At 44.7% G+C, this 17,732-nt stretch overlaps 1 protein-coding gene across 1 annotated transcript in view; it reads left to right on the forward strand.

The window, feature by feature from the left end:
* LOC140735302 (extracellular serine/threonine protein kinase FAM20C-like) overlaps nucleotides 1-17,372 on the forward strand; it is a 107,755-nt gene extending 90,383 nt beyond the window's left edge. The window contains exons 6-11 of the mRNA XM_073060185.1: nucleotides 294-409; nucleotides 2,243-2,423; nucleotides 4,264-4,373; nucleotides 5,183-5,264; nucleotides 14,561-14,620; nucleotides 16,517-17,372. Of these exons, the coding sequence (XP_072916286.1) occupies nucleotides 294-409; nucleotides 2,243-2,423; nucleotides 4,264-4,373; nucleotides 5,183-5,264; nucleotides 14,561-14,620; nucleotides 16,517-16,769 (802 nt within the window). The 3' untranslated portion in view covers nucleotides 16,770-17,372. The remainder of the gene's footprint in view (nucleotides 1-293; nucleotides 410-2,242; nucleotides 2,424-4,263; nucleotides 4,374-5,182; nucleotides 5,265-14,560; nucleotides 14,621-16,516) is intronic.
* The last annotated feature ends 360 nt before the right edge of the window (nucleotides 17,373-17,732 follow it).

The raw sequence follows: 17,732 nt of genomic DNA on the forward strand, positions 1-17,732 counted from the left end.
GTCTAACCGGCTCATAGCTCAACTCCTCTAATGCAGGCAGTGTCCTGATAAACCCCTTCTGCACCGTGTTAAATCCTCTGCATCCTACCCGTAATGGGGTGACAAGAACTGCCCACAGTATTCCAAGTGCGGCCCAGCCAAGGTTGGATTAGCTGCAATATGGCTTCCTTTCACTTACCCTCCAATGGAGACAAGTGCCCCATGTGCCTTCTTTACCATCCTGTCGAGAGTTAAGTGCGACTGAGGGTTTATTTTGCTGTATTGATTGTGCCCCCCCCTTTTCCCTTTTGAAGGATCCTGGATTTCCGACGTGTGCCCCCGGTTGCTGGGAGACTGGTCAACATGACGAGGGAAATTCGAGACGTCACCCATGACAAGAAACTCTGGCGGACATTCTTCATCTCACCAGGTGAGGCCCTCGCAACGCCACATCCCTTCTCTGCATCGCTCCTCACTCACGTCAGTAGGTAGACTAGGGATAGAGGGGAGGGGATTGTTGGAGGGAAGTGCCTGAGTGGCCTCTAGCCGAGTCTTCCTTGGTGAATCAGTTGTATCAAACTGCAGAGAAGCACACCAAGGTCTCTAGTTCTTCAGAAGGTTGAGGAAACTTGGCTTGTCCCTGATAACCCTCACCAACTTTTACAGATGCGCCTTGGAAAGTGTCGTGTCTGGATGCATTATGACTCAAGACAGCAACAAACCCAATCTATCACGCAAAACTGCTCCCTCCATGGACTCCCTTCACTGCCTCAAGAAAGCAGCCAACATTATCTAGGACCCCTCCTATCCTGCTCATTCTCTCTTCTCCTCCCTTCCATCAAGCAGAAGACACAAAAGCTTGAAAGCACATACCACCAGGATTTGAGTCATCACTATATGATGTGGGCGATCACGGTCTTTCTATGACCATGTTCCTTCTTGGCAGAGGTTTCTACAGAAGTGGTTTGCCATTGCTTTCTTCTGGGCAGTGTCTTTAAAATATGGGTGTCCCCATCCATTATCAATACTCCCGAGAGATTGTCTGCCTGGTGTCAGTGGTTGCATAACCAGGACTTGTGACCTGCACCGGCTGCTCATACACCGCCTGCTCCCATGGCTTCACATGACCCTGATCGGGGGTGAGGGGTTGCTAAGCAGGTGCTACACCTTGTCCATGGGTGACTTGCAGGCTCACAGAGGGAAGGGGTGCCTTATGTATCCTTTGGTAGAGACATATCTCCACCCCGCCAAACAGGCAAAGTTCAAAGTAAAATTTATTATCAAAGTCACCACATACAACCTTGAGATTCTTTTTTTTTTGTAATTTTTTTTTTATTGAAGTTCATCATCAAACAAATATTTCCATAAGATGTATTTCGGACATTGTACATATATATCATATAATCATATATGTCACAAATCTCCACAAAGTGTTTATCTAAGGTATACACTTATAGAAAAGAGTGGAAAGAAAAAAACAAGCAAAAGGAAAAAAGTAGGGAGTGATCTTTTTTTACAACATATTCATTGATTTGTGAGAATAAGATCAGGCCTATGATTTCTGCGGGCATACGTAGCAAATCTGTAAACAGGATCAATGAACAACAAACTGTGCAAATGCAAATATAAATAAATAGCATTAAATAATGAGAGCATGAAATAACAGGATAAAGAGTCCTTCAGTTGGGAAACACTAGATGTAGAATGAGTGTATCACTCCTTGAAGGTGTCCTGGATATTATGGAGGCTAGTGCCCGTGATGGAGCTGACTACGTTTACAACTTTCTGCAGCTTCTTTCGATCCTGTGCAGTAGCCACCCCCACCCCCCATACCAGACAGTGATGCAGCCAGTTAGAATGCTGTCCTGTCTTGTAAAGGCGGCAGTGGCAAGCAAGTGTTTTACACAGAGAATGGTAGGCACTAGAAGGCAGTGCCAGCATAGGTGCTGTACACGGATATAAGAGGCAATTAGACAGCCCCATGAATGTGCAGGGAACGGGGATATGGATCATGTGGCAGCAGAATAGATGGGTTTAATTCGTCATCATGGTGAGCACAGATATGATGGGCTGAAGGGCCTCTTCCTGTGCTTTATAATTACTCAGTTCCATACTGGCATCCACCCACTTCCCATGTAGGAGCCCACGATACATTTATCCCCCCCACACGCCGCCTGTGGTAACCTGGCTGACTGGCACCCTCCCTTTCTCTCTCTCCTGGCCCCCCCCCCCTTACCAAACCCCACCCCTCCTCCCCGAGCAGCCAACAACGTCTGCTTCTACGGAGAGTGCTCCTACTACTGCTCCACCGAGCACGCCCTGTGCGGGAAACCCGACCAGATCGAGGGATCGCTGGCGGCCTTCCTGCCGGACCTGGCCCTGGCCAAACGGAAGACGTGGAGGAATCCCTGGCGACGGTCCTATCACAAACGGAAACGAGCAGAGTAAGTCTGGTGGGGAATGTGGTGCACGCAGTTTCCAAAGGGACTAAAGTGGGAGGGGAGGTGACAACAAAGATGGCGGCTGTGGTGTTCCGGTGTTTTGTCCTGTGTTTTTCCTTTATTTAATAATAGTATCCATTGATCCTCTCGGGATTACATATTCATGGGACATGCTCTTGTACATTCATGGATTTATCCACATTTTATTCCACATATATACCCACACACACTTTAATCTGTAACTTGATTTTTATATAATTCTTTATTCTTTATAATGGTTAAATGTTGATGTTTTCTATTACATGTCACACCAACACACCACAGCTAATTACTAATATATGTAAATGTATCAAGTTGATCGTTGATCACTGAGAGAGTCTTATCCACTGTCAATGGGCGATTAGACTTAAAGGGCTTTGGAGGGATTCAGATCATGTGCAGGCTGAAGGGATTAGTTTAATTTGTCGCCACAGTCGACACAGGTATTGTGGGCCAATGCTTCTCTGTCCTGTTCTATGTTCTAAGTAGGTTAGGCATTGTACAATTCACTGCTGATTTTCCATTATTGATGCATATTTTACAAAACTTTATCTCAAGCCAGGAAACTGAAAAGAGTAAAAACAAATACTGGAAATAGTTACTGGAACCTATCACGTTTCAAAACTAGAACGTGGTTTTATTATTTAATTTTGACCTAAAGTTCAATGGGAAAAAAGCCTTAAACCTATGGGGGGGTGATTTCCTAGCACTGAAGTCCATAACAAAGCAGGAAGTGGTGGGGAACATGAAAGTGGAAGGGGGGATCTTATACTCTAGTATGAATTATATACCAGATATTACTGTAAATAAACCCTGGGATAAACTGTTGGAGGAAGAAAGGCAGGGGACAGTTTATACATCTATATGACTTGTATACCAAACGTTATGGTAATAGACCCGGGCATCTGGTGGTGTTGTTAGAGGGGGTAGGGTTGCCAAAATAGTTTATATACATCAGTGTGCACACTACAGTACTGTGCAAAAGTCTGAGGCCCATCTATATAGTTAGCGAGCCTAAAATTTTTGCGCAGAACTGTATACTGGTTAAAATAGGAAGGTAGTTGGGAAGCAGAATTAAGACTATTTAGCTTTGCATTAGCTTAGTAGTATTAAGTGTTATTTGGTAAATGGAGAGGCATAACATACAGAACTGTGCAAAAGTCATAGGCACCCCAGCTGTATATGTGCCAAAGACTTCTGCACAGGACTGTACTCCAGATGTTACAGTATTAAAGGCCCTTGAATAGACCTTGGGCTGATATATACCTGGGATTTATACACTAGATGTCACGTTAAGTAGACACTGGGATCAGCAGTTGTTTGTGGTGGGTGGGGGGGGGGGGTCATCTTATGCCCAGTATGGCTTATACAACAGATGTTATGGTACGTAGACCCTGGGGAGCAGTTTTTGCTGGGATAGAGAGCAGGGGTGACTTATTCAACAGACGTTGTGGTACATAGATCCTGGGGATTAGACAGGGGTTGACTTGCACACCAGTGTAACTTACACAACAGATGTTAATGACATTTGTTGCTGGATAGAGAGGAGGGGTTAATGTATACCCTATACAGTAAATGCTGTGGTACAGAGACCCTGGGAAGCAGCTCCCGATTCACTGAGAGGGGTTTGCGTGTACGCCGGTGTGACTTGTACAGCAGAAGGACTTTGGGATTAGGGGGCTGGAGAAACATTGGGTTAACTGGGGGGGGTGTGGGAGGGGCAGTTCGGTGTGAGGGAGATTTGCGCGGACACTACAATCACTGACTGTGCTACTAACAGGAGTCTCTGCTTCCCCCCGAGCAGATGGGAGGTGGATCCTGACTACTGCGAGGAAGTCAAACAAACAGCACCTTACAACTCGGGCACACGGCTCCTCGACCTCATCGACATGACTGTTTTTGACTTTCTCATGGGTAAGGAAGGCTCTCTGTATGTGGTGAGATTGTACAGGATGGGAGTTGGCCCTCTGGGCTATAGGGCCAAGCACTGTGCACTCCCAGTAAATTATGGTGTTCTTGCCTGGTGACGATCCCTGCTGAATCATCTGACATTCGGCAGCCTCAGAGATCAGCTGGTGGGTATATTGAGGTATGAGAGGTACAATATTGATGGGCTGAATGGTTTCCTCTTGTATATCAGCTGACTTATGAAGGGATAGAAGCAGGGGCAGGCCATTTGCTGCTCAAACCTTGATAGATTTTGGGATATGCAGGATATAGTGATTTCTTTCGAACTTATAGTCTTTTAACATCTTTGGACTATTTTTACTGTGCCCATGGTCTGTTTTTTTAATCAATTATGCTATTGTTTGCACTGTTGTAACTATGTGGTTTTGTGCAGGTCTTGTAGCTTTAGTTTTTGGTCTTGTTTTGTCTGGTGGATTTGGAGCTCCTTTCCGGGGAATGCACTAAGATGGTAGCGCGATATTAATACGCAGCAGCCTCTCCGGACTCTGGATTGGGGATTGCAAAATGTTATGTGGATTTTCTGGAGTAGTCTGTTTCGTCATGTGCTTTTGTGATATCATTCTGGAGGAACATTGTCTCATTTTTTAACTGCATTGTATTTGTGGTTTCTAAATGACAATAAACTGAATCTGATCTGATCAGATCAGACAGATGCTTTGGGGGAATAATTTGTGTGGTTTAGGGGAAAGAGTAGGGGAAACTGATCATGAAGGCCCTGTCTTTGGCTGACTGTTTCTCTGCTGCTCTCTCAACAGGTAACATGGATCGGCACCATTATGAGACCTTTGAAAAGTTTGGGAACGATTCATTTATCATTCATCTAGACAACGGCAGAGGGTAAGGAGAGGGAGATAGTCTGACTTCCAATGGGACGGGCAAAAGTGTGTGCATGTGTATACGTGCGCATGCCTGTGCGTATGTTATGTGTACAAGTGTGTGTATGTGTGCTTGTTCGCCTGTGTGTGTGATTGTGCAGCTGTGAGTGAACACGTGACAGACCCAGAGAGAACTAGTGCTACCTTCATACATAAAGTGACAGCATGGGTTAACTATTCACATATAGGTGCAATAACATAATTAGTTTACCACAAAACTATCTACTTTAGCTGTTGTTGAATCCAGTAAGTCACCTCTCCAGGTCAGTCTCATACATACTTCAAAGTACATTTATCACCAAAGTGTGTGTCTGTCATTTCCTAAGCACCATTCGGAGTAAGAACGAAGAAACACAATAGAATCATTGAAAAATGCACACAAAGACGAACAAACAACCAATGTGTAAAAAACATCAAATTGTGCAAATACAAAGATGGAAAAACAGAACACAAAGGAAAGAGATCTGGCCTGTATCCTGTTCTGTGTAATTATTTCATTAGCATAATTACCAGTGTTTGTGAAACAATTAACTGCCCTTGTTTTTAATATAACTTACATAAAGCTTAACATGAACAAAATGCTAGAGGAACTACGCAGATCATAAGAGGTAGGAGCAGAATTAGGCCATTCAGCCCATCGCATCTGCTCTGCCATTTCATCATGGCTGATTTATTATCCCTCTCAACTCCAATTTCCTACCTTCTCCCTGTAACCTTTGGCACCCTGAATGATCAAGAACAGATAACTTCTGCTTTAAACATACCCGATGACTTGGCCTCCACAGTGGTCTGTGGCAATGAATTCCACAGATTCACTCAGACGCTGCTTGACCTGCAGGCCAGGGGTTTCCATTCTTTTTGACGCCTTGCACCCCGGCCATTAACCCGGGGTCTATGGACCTCAGATTGGGAACCTCTGCTCTAGAAATTTGTTTTTGTTGCTCACAATCTCCAGCGTCTGCAGAGTCTCTTGTGTTTAACATATAGTATGATTGATAGGCGCATCAAACACTACCTGACCTGCTGAGTTCCTCCAGCATTTTATGTGTATGGCTCTTAATATCACTGACATGGGTCGTGAAATTTGTCATTTCGTGCCATCAGTACAATGCAATATATAAAATATACAATAAATTACAATAAGAAATATATAGAATATAACTAAGTAGTACAAAACTACAGTAGCGTAACAGTTAGCACAAGGTTACAACTCAGGGCGTCCAAGTTCAGAATTCATTTCCAGCGTCATCTGTAAAGAGTTTGCATTCCTGTGGAATGCGTGAACTTCCTTCAGGTGCTCCAGTTTTCTCCCACAGTCCAAATACGTACTGGTTAGTAGGTCATATTGTACATTGTCCTTTGATTAGGCTCGGGTTAAAATTGGGGGTTGCTGGGCAGTGCGGTTGGAAGGGCCTAGTCAATGCTGTATCAATTAATCAATCAATAAATAAACAGCAAAAATAGGTAGTGTTCATGACGTAGACATCAATCATTTCATTCTTCTTTACACTAGGGTAATGACAAATAACAAAGAATTTTGAATCTCAAATTGGTTCATTAAATGTATGATGTACTTAACACAGTTCTGATCAATTCCTTTCAGAGGAGGTGCATGTGCCTTTAGAGGGAGCATAGTTAAGGTTCAGGAGACTGAGTCCTGGGGTGATGGGGACTGTCACATCATGAAGGATTGAATCAACTAGGCATGGCGCTGACAGAAATTGAGTACAGGCTTTGGAAAGTTATGTTGAAGATGTATGAGATTTTGGTGAGGTCAGATTTGGAGAATTGTGTGCAGTTGTGGTCACCGGGGAGAGCTTGGGTGGGGGAGGGGGGGCAGGAGTCCTTCATGTGGAGGGGAGGAAGGGTTAGAGTGGAACAAGCTGCCAGCGGAAGTGGTGGATTCAAGTTTGATTTCAACATTTAAGAGAAGCTTGGATAAGTACATGTACTGTGGAGGGCTATGATCCAGGTGGAATAGGTAGAATAACGGTTCGCCAAAGGACCAAAGGGCCTGTTTCTGTGACCCACCATCAGAAAGACAGCAATAAGACTGAAAAAGTACAGAGAAAATTTACAAACATGTTGCTGAGACTTGAGGGCCTGAGTTACAAGGAAAGACTTAAATACATTGGAGCTTTATTCCCTGTGTTTGGCTAGCAGCTTAATCTAGGGGAAGACAGCCCCCGGCCCAGCCAGACTTAAAGAAACCTTGTTTGGGTGGATGCTGTGTGATGTGTTCCCCTGTTACAAATCAGTTCCATGAAATAACAAACAGTACACAATATGCGATTAAACGATTGAGCTTTTTAACTCTTAATTTGACTATATGGTTAATAAAGAAACAAAAAAAGGGCCCATTTTCATGAAACTGTCTAATGCGCAATGTTGGAGCTCACGTTTCTGTTCATTTGTTCCCCGTTGGCCTTCTCCGAGCGTAGCTGACCCTCGGACCCTCACTCCAAGTCCACTCCGTCCGGCGGTCTACCAACTCTCTCCATCCACGTCTTCTCTCTTCAATTCTCCCCGACAAAAGACCGCAAGATCCCTACTCTCAGAAACATGCCTCTCAGTGGATGGCGCACATTCCAAAGCCCCCGTTATCTCCCGTCATAACCCAAACACTGCTGCTACAGAGAAACTATTACCTTAGCAGTGAAACCTTACAACGCGTTACTCCTGGAGTGTAAGGGAATGTTGTTCCAACCTTTTAACCTATTCCAAGATCAATCTAATTCTTCCCTCCAACATAACCCTTTATTTCTCTATCACCCATATGCCTATCTAAGTCAATTCAATGTCTCTAATTATCTACCTGTCCCACCATCCCTGGCAGGGCATTCTAAGCACCTACCTTTTTTTACATTGTGTGTAAAAAGAAACCTACCTGTGACGTCTCCCCTACACTTTCCTTCAACCACCTCAAAAGATGTCCTCTGGTATAGGACGGAGGTAATAACAAATATCTTGACTCAGAGGGAGGTGGTCCTGTGGAATTATCTCCTTGGAAAGCTGTGAAGATCAAGCCTCTGAACACATTTCTGAAAGAAGGTGGATTGTGTATTAGGCACAGAGATAATAGACAATAGGTGCAGAAGTAGACCATTCGGCCCTTCGAGCCTGCACCACCACTCTGAGATCATGGCTGATCATCTGCTATCAATACCCGGTTCCTGCCTTGTCCCCATATCCCTTGATTCCCCTATCCATAAGATACCTATCTAGCTCCTTCTTGAAAGCATCCAGAAAATTGGCCTCCACTGCCTTCTGAGGCAGTGCATTCCACACCCCCACAACTCTCTGGGAGAAGAAGTTTTTCCTTAACTCTGTCCTAAATGACCTACCCCTTATTCTTAAACTATGCCATCTGGTACTGGACTCTCCCAGCATCTGGAACATATTTCCTGCCTCTATCTTGTCCAATCCCTTAATAATCTTATATGTTGCATTCAGATCCCCTCTCAATCTCCTTAATTCCAGCGTGTACAAGCTCAGTCTCTCTAACCTCTCTGTGTAAGACAGTCCGGACATCCCAGGAATTAACCTTGTGAATCTATGCTGCACTTCCTCTACAGCCAGGATGTCCTTCCTTAACCCTGGAGACCAAAACTATACACAATACTCCAGGTGTGGTCTCACCAGGGCCCTGTACAAATGCAAAAGGATTTCCTTGCTCTTGTACTCAATTCCCTTTGCAATAAAGGCCAACATTCCATTAGCCTTCTTCACTGCCTGCTGCACTTGCTCATTCACCTTCAGTGACTGATGAACATGGACTCCTAGATCTCTTTGTATTTCTCCCTTACCTAACTCTACACCGTTCAGATAATAATCTGCCTTCCTGTTCTTACTCCCAAAGTGGATAACCTCACACATTCACATTAAACGCCATCTGCCAAGTATCTGCCCACTCACCCAGCCTATCCAAGTCACCCTGAATTCTCCTAACATCCTCATCACGTCACACTGCCACCCAGCTTAGTATCATCAGCAGACTTGCTGATGTTATTCTCAATGCCTTCATCTAAATCGTTGATGTGAATCGTAAACAGCTGTGGTCCCAATACCGAGCCCTGTGGCACCCTACTAGTCACCACCTGCCATTCCGAGAAACACCCATTCACCGCTACCCTTTGCTTTCTATCTGCCAACCAGTTTTCTATCCATGTCAATATCTTCCCCCCAATGCCATGAGCTCTGATTTTACCCACCAATCTCCTATGTGGGACCTTATCAAATGCCTTCTGAAAATCGAGGTACACTACATCCACTGAATCTCCCTTGTCTAACTTCCTGGTTACATCCTTGAAAAACTCCAATAGATTAGTCAAGCATGATTTGCCCTTGGTAAATCCATGCTGGCTCAGCCCAATCCTATCACTGCTATCTAGATATGCCACTATTTCATCTTTAATAATGGACTCTAGCATCTTCTCCACTACTGATGTTAGGCTGACAGGACGATAGTTCTCTGTTTTCTCCCTCCCTCCTTTCTTAAAAAGTGGGATAACATTAGCCATTCTCCAATCCTCAGGAACTGATCCTGAATCTAAGGAACATTGGAAAATGATTACCAATGCATCTTGAGACGAGAAAGTCTGAAGATGTTGGAAATCCAAAGCACCACACACAAAATGCTGGAGGAACTCAGCAGGTCAGGCAGTGTGTATGGAGAAGAGTAGACAGTCAACGTTTCAGGCCGAGACCCGTCAACAGGACTAATCCTGACAGAGGGTTTCAGCCAAAATGTCAACTATTTGTTCATCTCCACAGATGCTGCCTGACCTGCTGAATTCCTCCAGCAATTTGTGTGCATTGCTCAGGATAGCTACACTCGGTACACCCGTGTACCTGTTCGTTAACGCAAATATCTAATTAGTCCATCACGTGACAGCAGCTCAATGCATAAAAGCACAAAGGCATGGTCAAGAGGTTCAGTTGTTGTTCAGACCAAACACCAGCATGAAGAAATGTGACCAAAGTGACTTACATCGTTGGTGCCAGACGGGGTGGTTTGAATATCTCAAACTGCTGATCTCCTGATTTCTATGCAGAACAATCTCTAGAGTTTACAGAGAGTGGTGAGAGAAACAAACAAAAACATCCAGTGGGCAGCAGTTCTGTGGGTGAAAATGCCATGTTAATGAGAGAGGTCAGAGGGGAACGGCCAGACTGGTTCAAGCTGACAGGAAGGTGAAGGTAATTCAAATAACTACACATTACACACAACACGTTGCACCTTGAGGTAGATGGGCAACAGCAACAGAAGGCCACAAACGCACACTCAGTGGCCACTTTGAACAATGTGGCCAGAGTGTGCGTCACTACATACTACTTTGAGAGTCATTTTCTTGCAGGCTTATACAGGAAAATAAAGAAATACAATAGAATTTATGAAGAACTATACATAAACAAAGACTGAGAAATAACCAATGTGCAAAAGAAAACAAATTGCACAGATAATTTTTAAAAATACTGAGAATGTAAGTTGTAGAGTCCTCAATAGAGAGTCTGTGGGTTGAATCAGTGTGGTCCCAATGGATAGCAGAACAATTTTGAAGGGATGGTTTTCTACTTGTCTGTAGTATCCCAAATTCATGGCTAATGTGGTCCCTGTGGGTTTCCTTGTTGTTCATGCAAGTCACATCTCTCAGGCGAGACAGAACGGAACAGACTCTACTGAAGCCAGCCATCCGCCACAGCTAAAGAGCGCTAACAAGTACAACAATGATTCAAGGTCACAACAGAGGGTACAATCAGTTTTTGGAGGTCATCCATTCTTCTCCACAGTGTGTGTGCCTTTTTGTGTGTTTGTGAATGCTGATAAAATCAGTGTTTAATGTTCTTAACCTGATGGCTTGGACGGGGCCACTGTTTACCTCCGAGACACGTCTGCAAAACTGGATGAAAGGTAAATACTGAGGCCCTGGGTGAAGCAAACCCAGATATTGTTCAATTGCCAGTGTCTGATGAGCTGCTCACCTCTCAGACTGCACTTGGAGTATCATGAACAGTTTTGGGCCACTTATCTAAGAAAGGATGTGCTGGCATTGGAGAGGGTCCAGAGGAGGTTCACGAGAACGATCCCAGGAATAAAAGAATTGACATATGAGGAGCGTTTGATAGCTCTGAGCCTGTATTCCTTGGAATTTAAAAGAATAAGGGAGATCCCATTGAAACCTATTGAATACTGAAAGGCCTTGGAGAGGATGTTTCCTGTAATGGGGGAGTCTAGGACCAGAGGGCACAGCCTCAGAATAGAAGGCCATCCCTTTAGAACTGAGAAAAGGAGTAATTTCATTAGCCAGAGTGTAGTGAATCTGTGGAATTCATTGCCATAGGCGGTCATGTAGGCCAAGCCATTGGGTATATTTAAAGCAAAGTTTGATAGGCTCTTGATAAGTCAGGGTGTCAAAGGTTATGGGAAAAAGGCAGAAGAATGGGGTTGAGAAGGATAATAAATCAGTGCTGATGGAATGGTGGAACAGACTCAATGGGCTGAATGGCCTGGTATTGCTCCTACGTTGTTTGCTATTATGGCCTTGTGGAAAGAAAGATTGTAGGATATTTCCTCAAGGTATGCCTTTAAAATTCCTCTTGCGAAGGAAGCCTGCTCTGAGGTCTACCGGGTCACCATGGCGACTGAAAGTTCTTGCCTGGAGGATTTCTGACCCTGTATAATACCACTCACAGCAGTGGGCTTGTACGTCACTTGCACAAAATGCTCAACACATTTAGTTGGCCTGAATCACTAGCCAACCGTCGGGAGAGTTAACCGTCGGGGTAATTTTAATCCTGTACATCTTGGACCCTCCGGTTTGTTCTGTCCCCATTCCAACCAGTCCCACGATGGGACAGATCTAGGACTGTGTCTCAGACTGCCCTTGAACCTTGAAAGATGGTCCCAGACATTGTTTAATCCCTGATGCTATCAAACAGCTAACTCAGTGCATCACTGCTTATGATTATCTGCTCGACTGTGAAATCTCTCTGAGGGATGCCCACCCTGAAGAAGTTTTCATCTTCTCAGTCAGACCCTCTCTCACTGCTACTCATTTGTGGTCTGTGCTACCCTCCAACCCTTCGACTACGTGCTCACCCAGACTCGCTCACCTTATCACTTGTCAGTTTGTATTTTTACCCCTCCCCACCCCCTTCTTATTCTGGTTTCTTCCCCCTTCCTTTCTAGTGATGATCAGACCAAAGCATATTCATTTCCATAGATGCTGCCTGACTTGCTGAGTTGCTCCAACATTTTGTGTGTGTTGCTCAAGATTTCCAGCATCAGCAGAACCCTGTGGTTGTGATTTGCTAACTAAATAAATTTTGGAGAGAGCGTCAGGGCTCCTACACAACAAACTGTTCCTTGATGCTATATGTTAACGTCACCTTATGACAGTGTAGGCAGCCATTTAGCCCATGAAATCTCTGCCTATCTCTATCATTCTCATTCAAGATTGAAGTTTATTTGTCTCACGTACCGACAATGAAACAGTGAAACATGTCATTTGCATTAACAACCAGCACACCAGAATTACACATTTTGGCGCCAACATAGCATACCCAACATGCTTGGCATAACAACACAGAACACAAGCAACAAAACAACATCAGAATTAAGCCCATTCCTGCCTCCCACCTACACATATACACAGTTCTTTAGCCCCAGTACAGTTCTCCTACTGATTTCCCTTTAGACCATAAACATGCATCACCACCCCCAGCTTCTCCTGTTTACAGAAAAGGCAATCTACAGGAAATGAGATAAAAGCTGGAAATCAATAAAGTTTCAAGCCAGTTCTGAAACACTAGGTCTGTTTCCCCCTCCACAAATGCTGCCTGACCTGCAGAGTATTTCCATTGTTTTCTGTTTTTATGATGGACAGTTTTATTTCACATATGAAACACTTGTCTGCCATACTGTTCATTCATATCAGCTTCCATCACACCAGGAGCTTTAATTGGATTGGGACTGGAATTGGCATTGGGTTTGGAATGGGGATTGGTGTTGGGATCAGGATTGGAATGGGGATTGGGATTGGTTTTGGGATTCAGATTAAAATTGAAATTGGGAAAAGGATTGGAAATTAAATAGGGATTAGGATTGGAATGGTGATTGTTATTGGGATCGGGATGGAATTGGAGCAGGGATTAGAATTGGAATTGAGAATTTGATTGGGATTGTGATAGGGGTTGGAATTGGTTTATTGTTATTGTACGGAGATACAGTGAAAAGCTTGTCTTGCATACTGTTCGTACTAATCAAAATAATAGCTGAAAGATTGAGCTAGAACAATGCAATGGATTCTATTACATCATTGTACGACAATGATGAATTGTCTATTGGTTCAATTCCCACAGCTGTCTGTAAGGAGTTTGCAAGTTCTCCCTGTGAACTGTTACCATACTGTATCTCTAATGAAGGTTAGGCTGGAGGAGCAAAACCTCATATTCCATCCGGATAGCCTCTAACCCAGGGGTTCCCAACCTGGGGTCTATGGACCCCTCAGTTTATGGTAAGGGTCTGCGCAGTAAAAAAAGATTGGGAATTCTTTCTCTAACCTGATGGCATGACCATTGATTTATCCCCCTACGCTTCTCTCTTTTTTCTTTCCCCATTCTGGCTCCCCTTTCACCCCTTCTCCTCATCTTCCCAACACCACCTTCTGGTCCCTTTCTCCATGGTATATTGTCCTTTCCTATCAAATTCCTTCTTCTTTAGCCGTTAACCTCTTCCACCTATCACCTCCCAGCTTCTCACTTCATCCCACCTGCCCCCTCATCTGGTCTCACCCACCTCCTCCCAGTTTCTCACTTCATCCCACCAGCCCCCTCACCTGGTCTCACCTATCTCCTGCCAGCTTCTACTCCTTTCCCTCCCCCCCCCCCCACCTTCTTTATCTGGCCTCTTCCCCCTTCCTTCCCGGTCCTGATGAAAGATCTCAGCCCATATTGTCGACTGTTTATTCCTCTCCAGATGCTGCCTGACCTGCTGATCTCCTCAGTCATTTTGTTTGTGTTACCCTTAAATTGTCATTGTGTCAGGTTCTGCCGCTCACCCGCACCTATAAAAGTTCTGCGTAAAAATTGCAGAGGGAGTACTCCTTGAAGCCAGTCCCAGATTCAGCACATCTAGGAACAAGGTTGCCTGGGAAGAAAAATAATTGCTTCGCGGTCTCCTTATGAGACACAGTTCTCCTGCATATCAGCCAGATCTGTGAAAGGGCTTCCTAATGTTTGACTTTGTTTTCTGCACAGGTTTGGCAAACATTCCCACGACGAGCTTTCCATCCTCGTGCCCCTGAGTCAGTGCTGTCGGTGAGTCCTGAGGGCGTATCGGAAACTGGTTTATTATTGGGTTGGCCCATGATAGGAAGGGTGTAGAGGTTTTGGAGAGGGTGGAGAAGAGGTTTACCAGGATACTGCTTGGATTAGGGGGCATGTGCTGTAATGAGAGGCTGGACAAACTTGGGTTGTTTTCTCTGGAGCGGCAGAGGCTGAGGGGAGATTTGATAGTGTCACGACGTGTGCTGGCAATATCAGAACCCAAGTGCAGAGGAAAGACAGACTCTGATGTAGAGAGGGCAACGAGAGTTTATTTATAATAATTCCAAAAGAGCATCGGTGGCTTGACCGAGCAACACCGTAAAAAGGAACATTCTCAAAGCTAGGACCCTGCAATCAGCACTAATCAGGCAATCACTTAAATATTACAAATAATAGGGAATCCCCAAACCTATCAAAGTAAACTTAAGCTTAAACAGAAAACACCAGGAGACTACATTATAAAGAGCAAGTCACTCAAGAAAAACACAAGGAAATCTGAACAATCAATGGCTCTCGTTAAACAAAAATTAACCATTTCAGGTGCTCTGATGACCTCAGAGCCCAACAGTCTCCAGCACCCCACACAGGTCTGAAGAATTCAAGGTTTATAAGATTATGAGAAGCATAGATAGAGTAGACAGACATTATCTTTTTCCTGGTGTTGTAATGTCTAGTACAGCGAGCATGCATTTCAGCTGAGAGGGGACTCATTTCAAAGGAGATGTGAGAAACAAGTTCTTGTTTTACACAAAGTAGTGGGAGCCTGGAACACACTGCCTGGGATGGTGGGAGAGGCAGATACATTAGAGCAGGGGTCCTGACCTTTTTTATGCCATGGACCAATGCCTTTAAGCAAAGAGTCCATGGACCCCCAATTGGGATCCACTACATTAGAGAATTTTATGAGACATTTAGATAGGCAAATGAGGGAAATGGAAGGATATGGACATTTTTAGGCAGAAGAGATTAGTTTAGTTGCTCATTTGATTACAAATTTAAATGGTTCAGTGCAATGTTATGGGCTGGACACCTGTCCCTGTACTGTACTGTTCTATTGTCATGCCTACCAAGAAACAATGAAAAGCTTTAGTTTGCACACAACCCAGACAAATTATTCCATAGCTAAGTACATCAAGACAGTAAAAAGAAAAAGAGGTTTGCAGGTTCAGAGAAAGTGCAGTGCAGGGGGGCAAATAAAGTGCAGGGGCTGCGACAAGACAGATTGGGCGATCACGAGTTCATCTTCCAGTGTGTGGGAGGTCCTCTCAAGAGTCTGAGAGCAGCGGGATAGAAGCTGACGGTACGTGTTCTCCGTCTTCTGTACCTTCTGCCCGATGGGAGGGTGGAGAAGAGAGAATGTTCCGAGGTGAGAGGGGTCCTTGATTATGTTGGCTGCTTTCCTAAGAGAGTGGGAGGTGCAGATGGGGTCAGTGGTGAGGAGGCCGGTTTGTGTGATGGGCTGGGCTGTGTACACACCTCTCTACAGTCCAGGGCAGAGTAGTTACCGTGCCAAGATGCGATGCATCCTGATAGGATGCTCTCTGTGGCTCACTTGTGAAGATTAGTGAGGGTCTCTGTGGATCTTCTTAGCCTTCTGAGAAAGCTCTGGTGGTGTGCTGTTTTAGACGTAGCTCCCATGTTGCTAGACCAGGACAGGAAACAACAGGAATGGTCCCGGGGACAAGGACATGGTGGGAAAATAAGGGCATGGATTCTAAAAGCAAGGCCCAGGGACCAGTTTGGGTTTGTGGGCACAGGGGGAGGAGAGAGAGTGGGCTTGGTGTGGTGTGGGACACAGCGTCCGGAGAGGTGGGAGAACTTCAGTGTTGATAGGGGCCGGGCCGTGAATTTTCAGAGCTAACACCCCACCTTCTCCCACTTGCGTAGAATCAAGCAATCGACATACCTTCGACTGCAGCTCCTGGCAAAGGAGGAATACAAGCTGAGCGATGTGATGGAAGAGTCGCTGATGAGAGACAAGCTCTCTCCGATTTTGATTGACGCCCACCTGAAAGCAATGGACAGGAGAGTGAGAATTGTCTTAAAGATGGTCAATGACTGTGTGGAGAAGGAGGGTCACGACAACGTGGTGGCAAATGACATAGACTTCAAAGTCAATTTAGCCTCCTCCAAAAGGTAGTAGAGGGACCCCAAAGACCCCCCCTCTTTTTTTTTACACGTCTAAGTAAAAAATAGAAAGTCTTGAAGAGACTGGTGATCTATGTTACTTTTTGAATTCAATGAATTCAGAACAAAGATGTAATTGTTTCCAAATATGTAAAGTATAGACTCTGGCGCAGATTATTATAATGAAAAGTTTCTAAGTTAAGGCACTTGATTTCTTTTTCACTATTGAATCCAATCCTAAGATGTGAATATTGAACAGCTGTGCAATTCCAAAACAGAAGAAGCAAAAGACTTTAAAATATATAAATCTTTAAATATATATATATATATAAATGAAAGGAAAAGGACTCTTCCCGCTGTGTGAAAACTTGAAAGTCGGTTTCATTGGCCTGAGAAAACTGGGCTCGCGTTTGAAGACAAGGATGGCGTGGGGAATCTTCCCGACAGATTGATACCAGTGTTGTTCTTAACTCTTTGTGTAAAGGTAGGGGCGGGGCGGCTGATGTCTGCAGTCTGTGGCTCCAGCCGTCTCCGTTAACGGTGTTCCTCAGCTTTAATTTTGTGGTAATTGTTTTTTGCGACCTGGTGAAAAGTGCAATAAAAGTAATGGCAACAACTCGCTCCTGTCCCGCGTCTCTTGAGGTTCGATTCGAGGCGAGCGGCCCTGAGGTGGGAGGCCGGTGAGGTTACACTGCTCTTTCAAGATACGGACACAGGAGCAACATGCACAAAATGCTGGAGGATTCCAACAGGCCAGGCAGTGACTCTGGACCGGTCCGTGTTTTGTGTTGAGACTCTTCATCCAGAGATCTTCTTGGGAACACACACAGAAGGTGTGTGTTCCCAAGATTTCCAGCATCTGCAGAATCTCCTGCGTCCCAGAGGCGCAAGAGGCTGCAATTGCTGGAGTCCGGAGAAGCGCGCGCACACACACACACACACACACACACACACACACACACACACACACACACAC

This window comes from Hemitrygon akajei, chromosome 11 (genome assembly GCF_048418815.1).
Source record: "Hemitrygon akajei chromosome 11, sHemAka1.3, whole genome shotgun sequence".
In the NCBI taxonomy this organism is placed as follows: Eukaryota; Metazoa; Chordata; class Chondrichthyes; order Myliobatiformes; family Dasyatidae; genus Hemitrygon; species Hemitrygon akajei.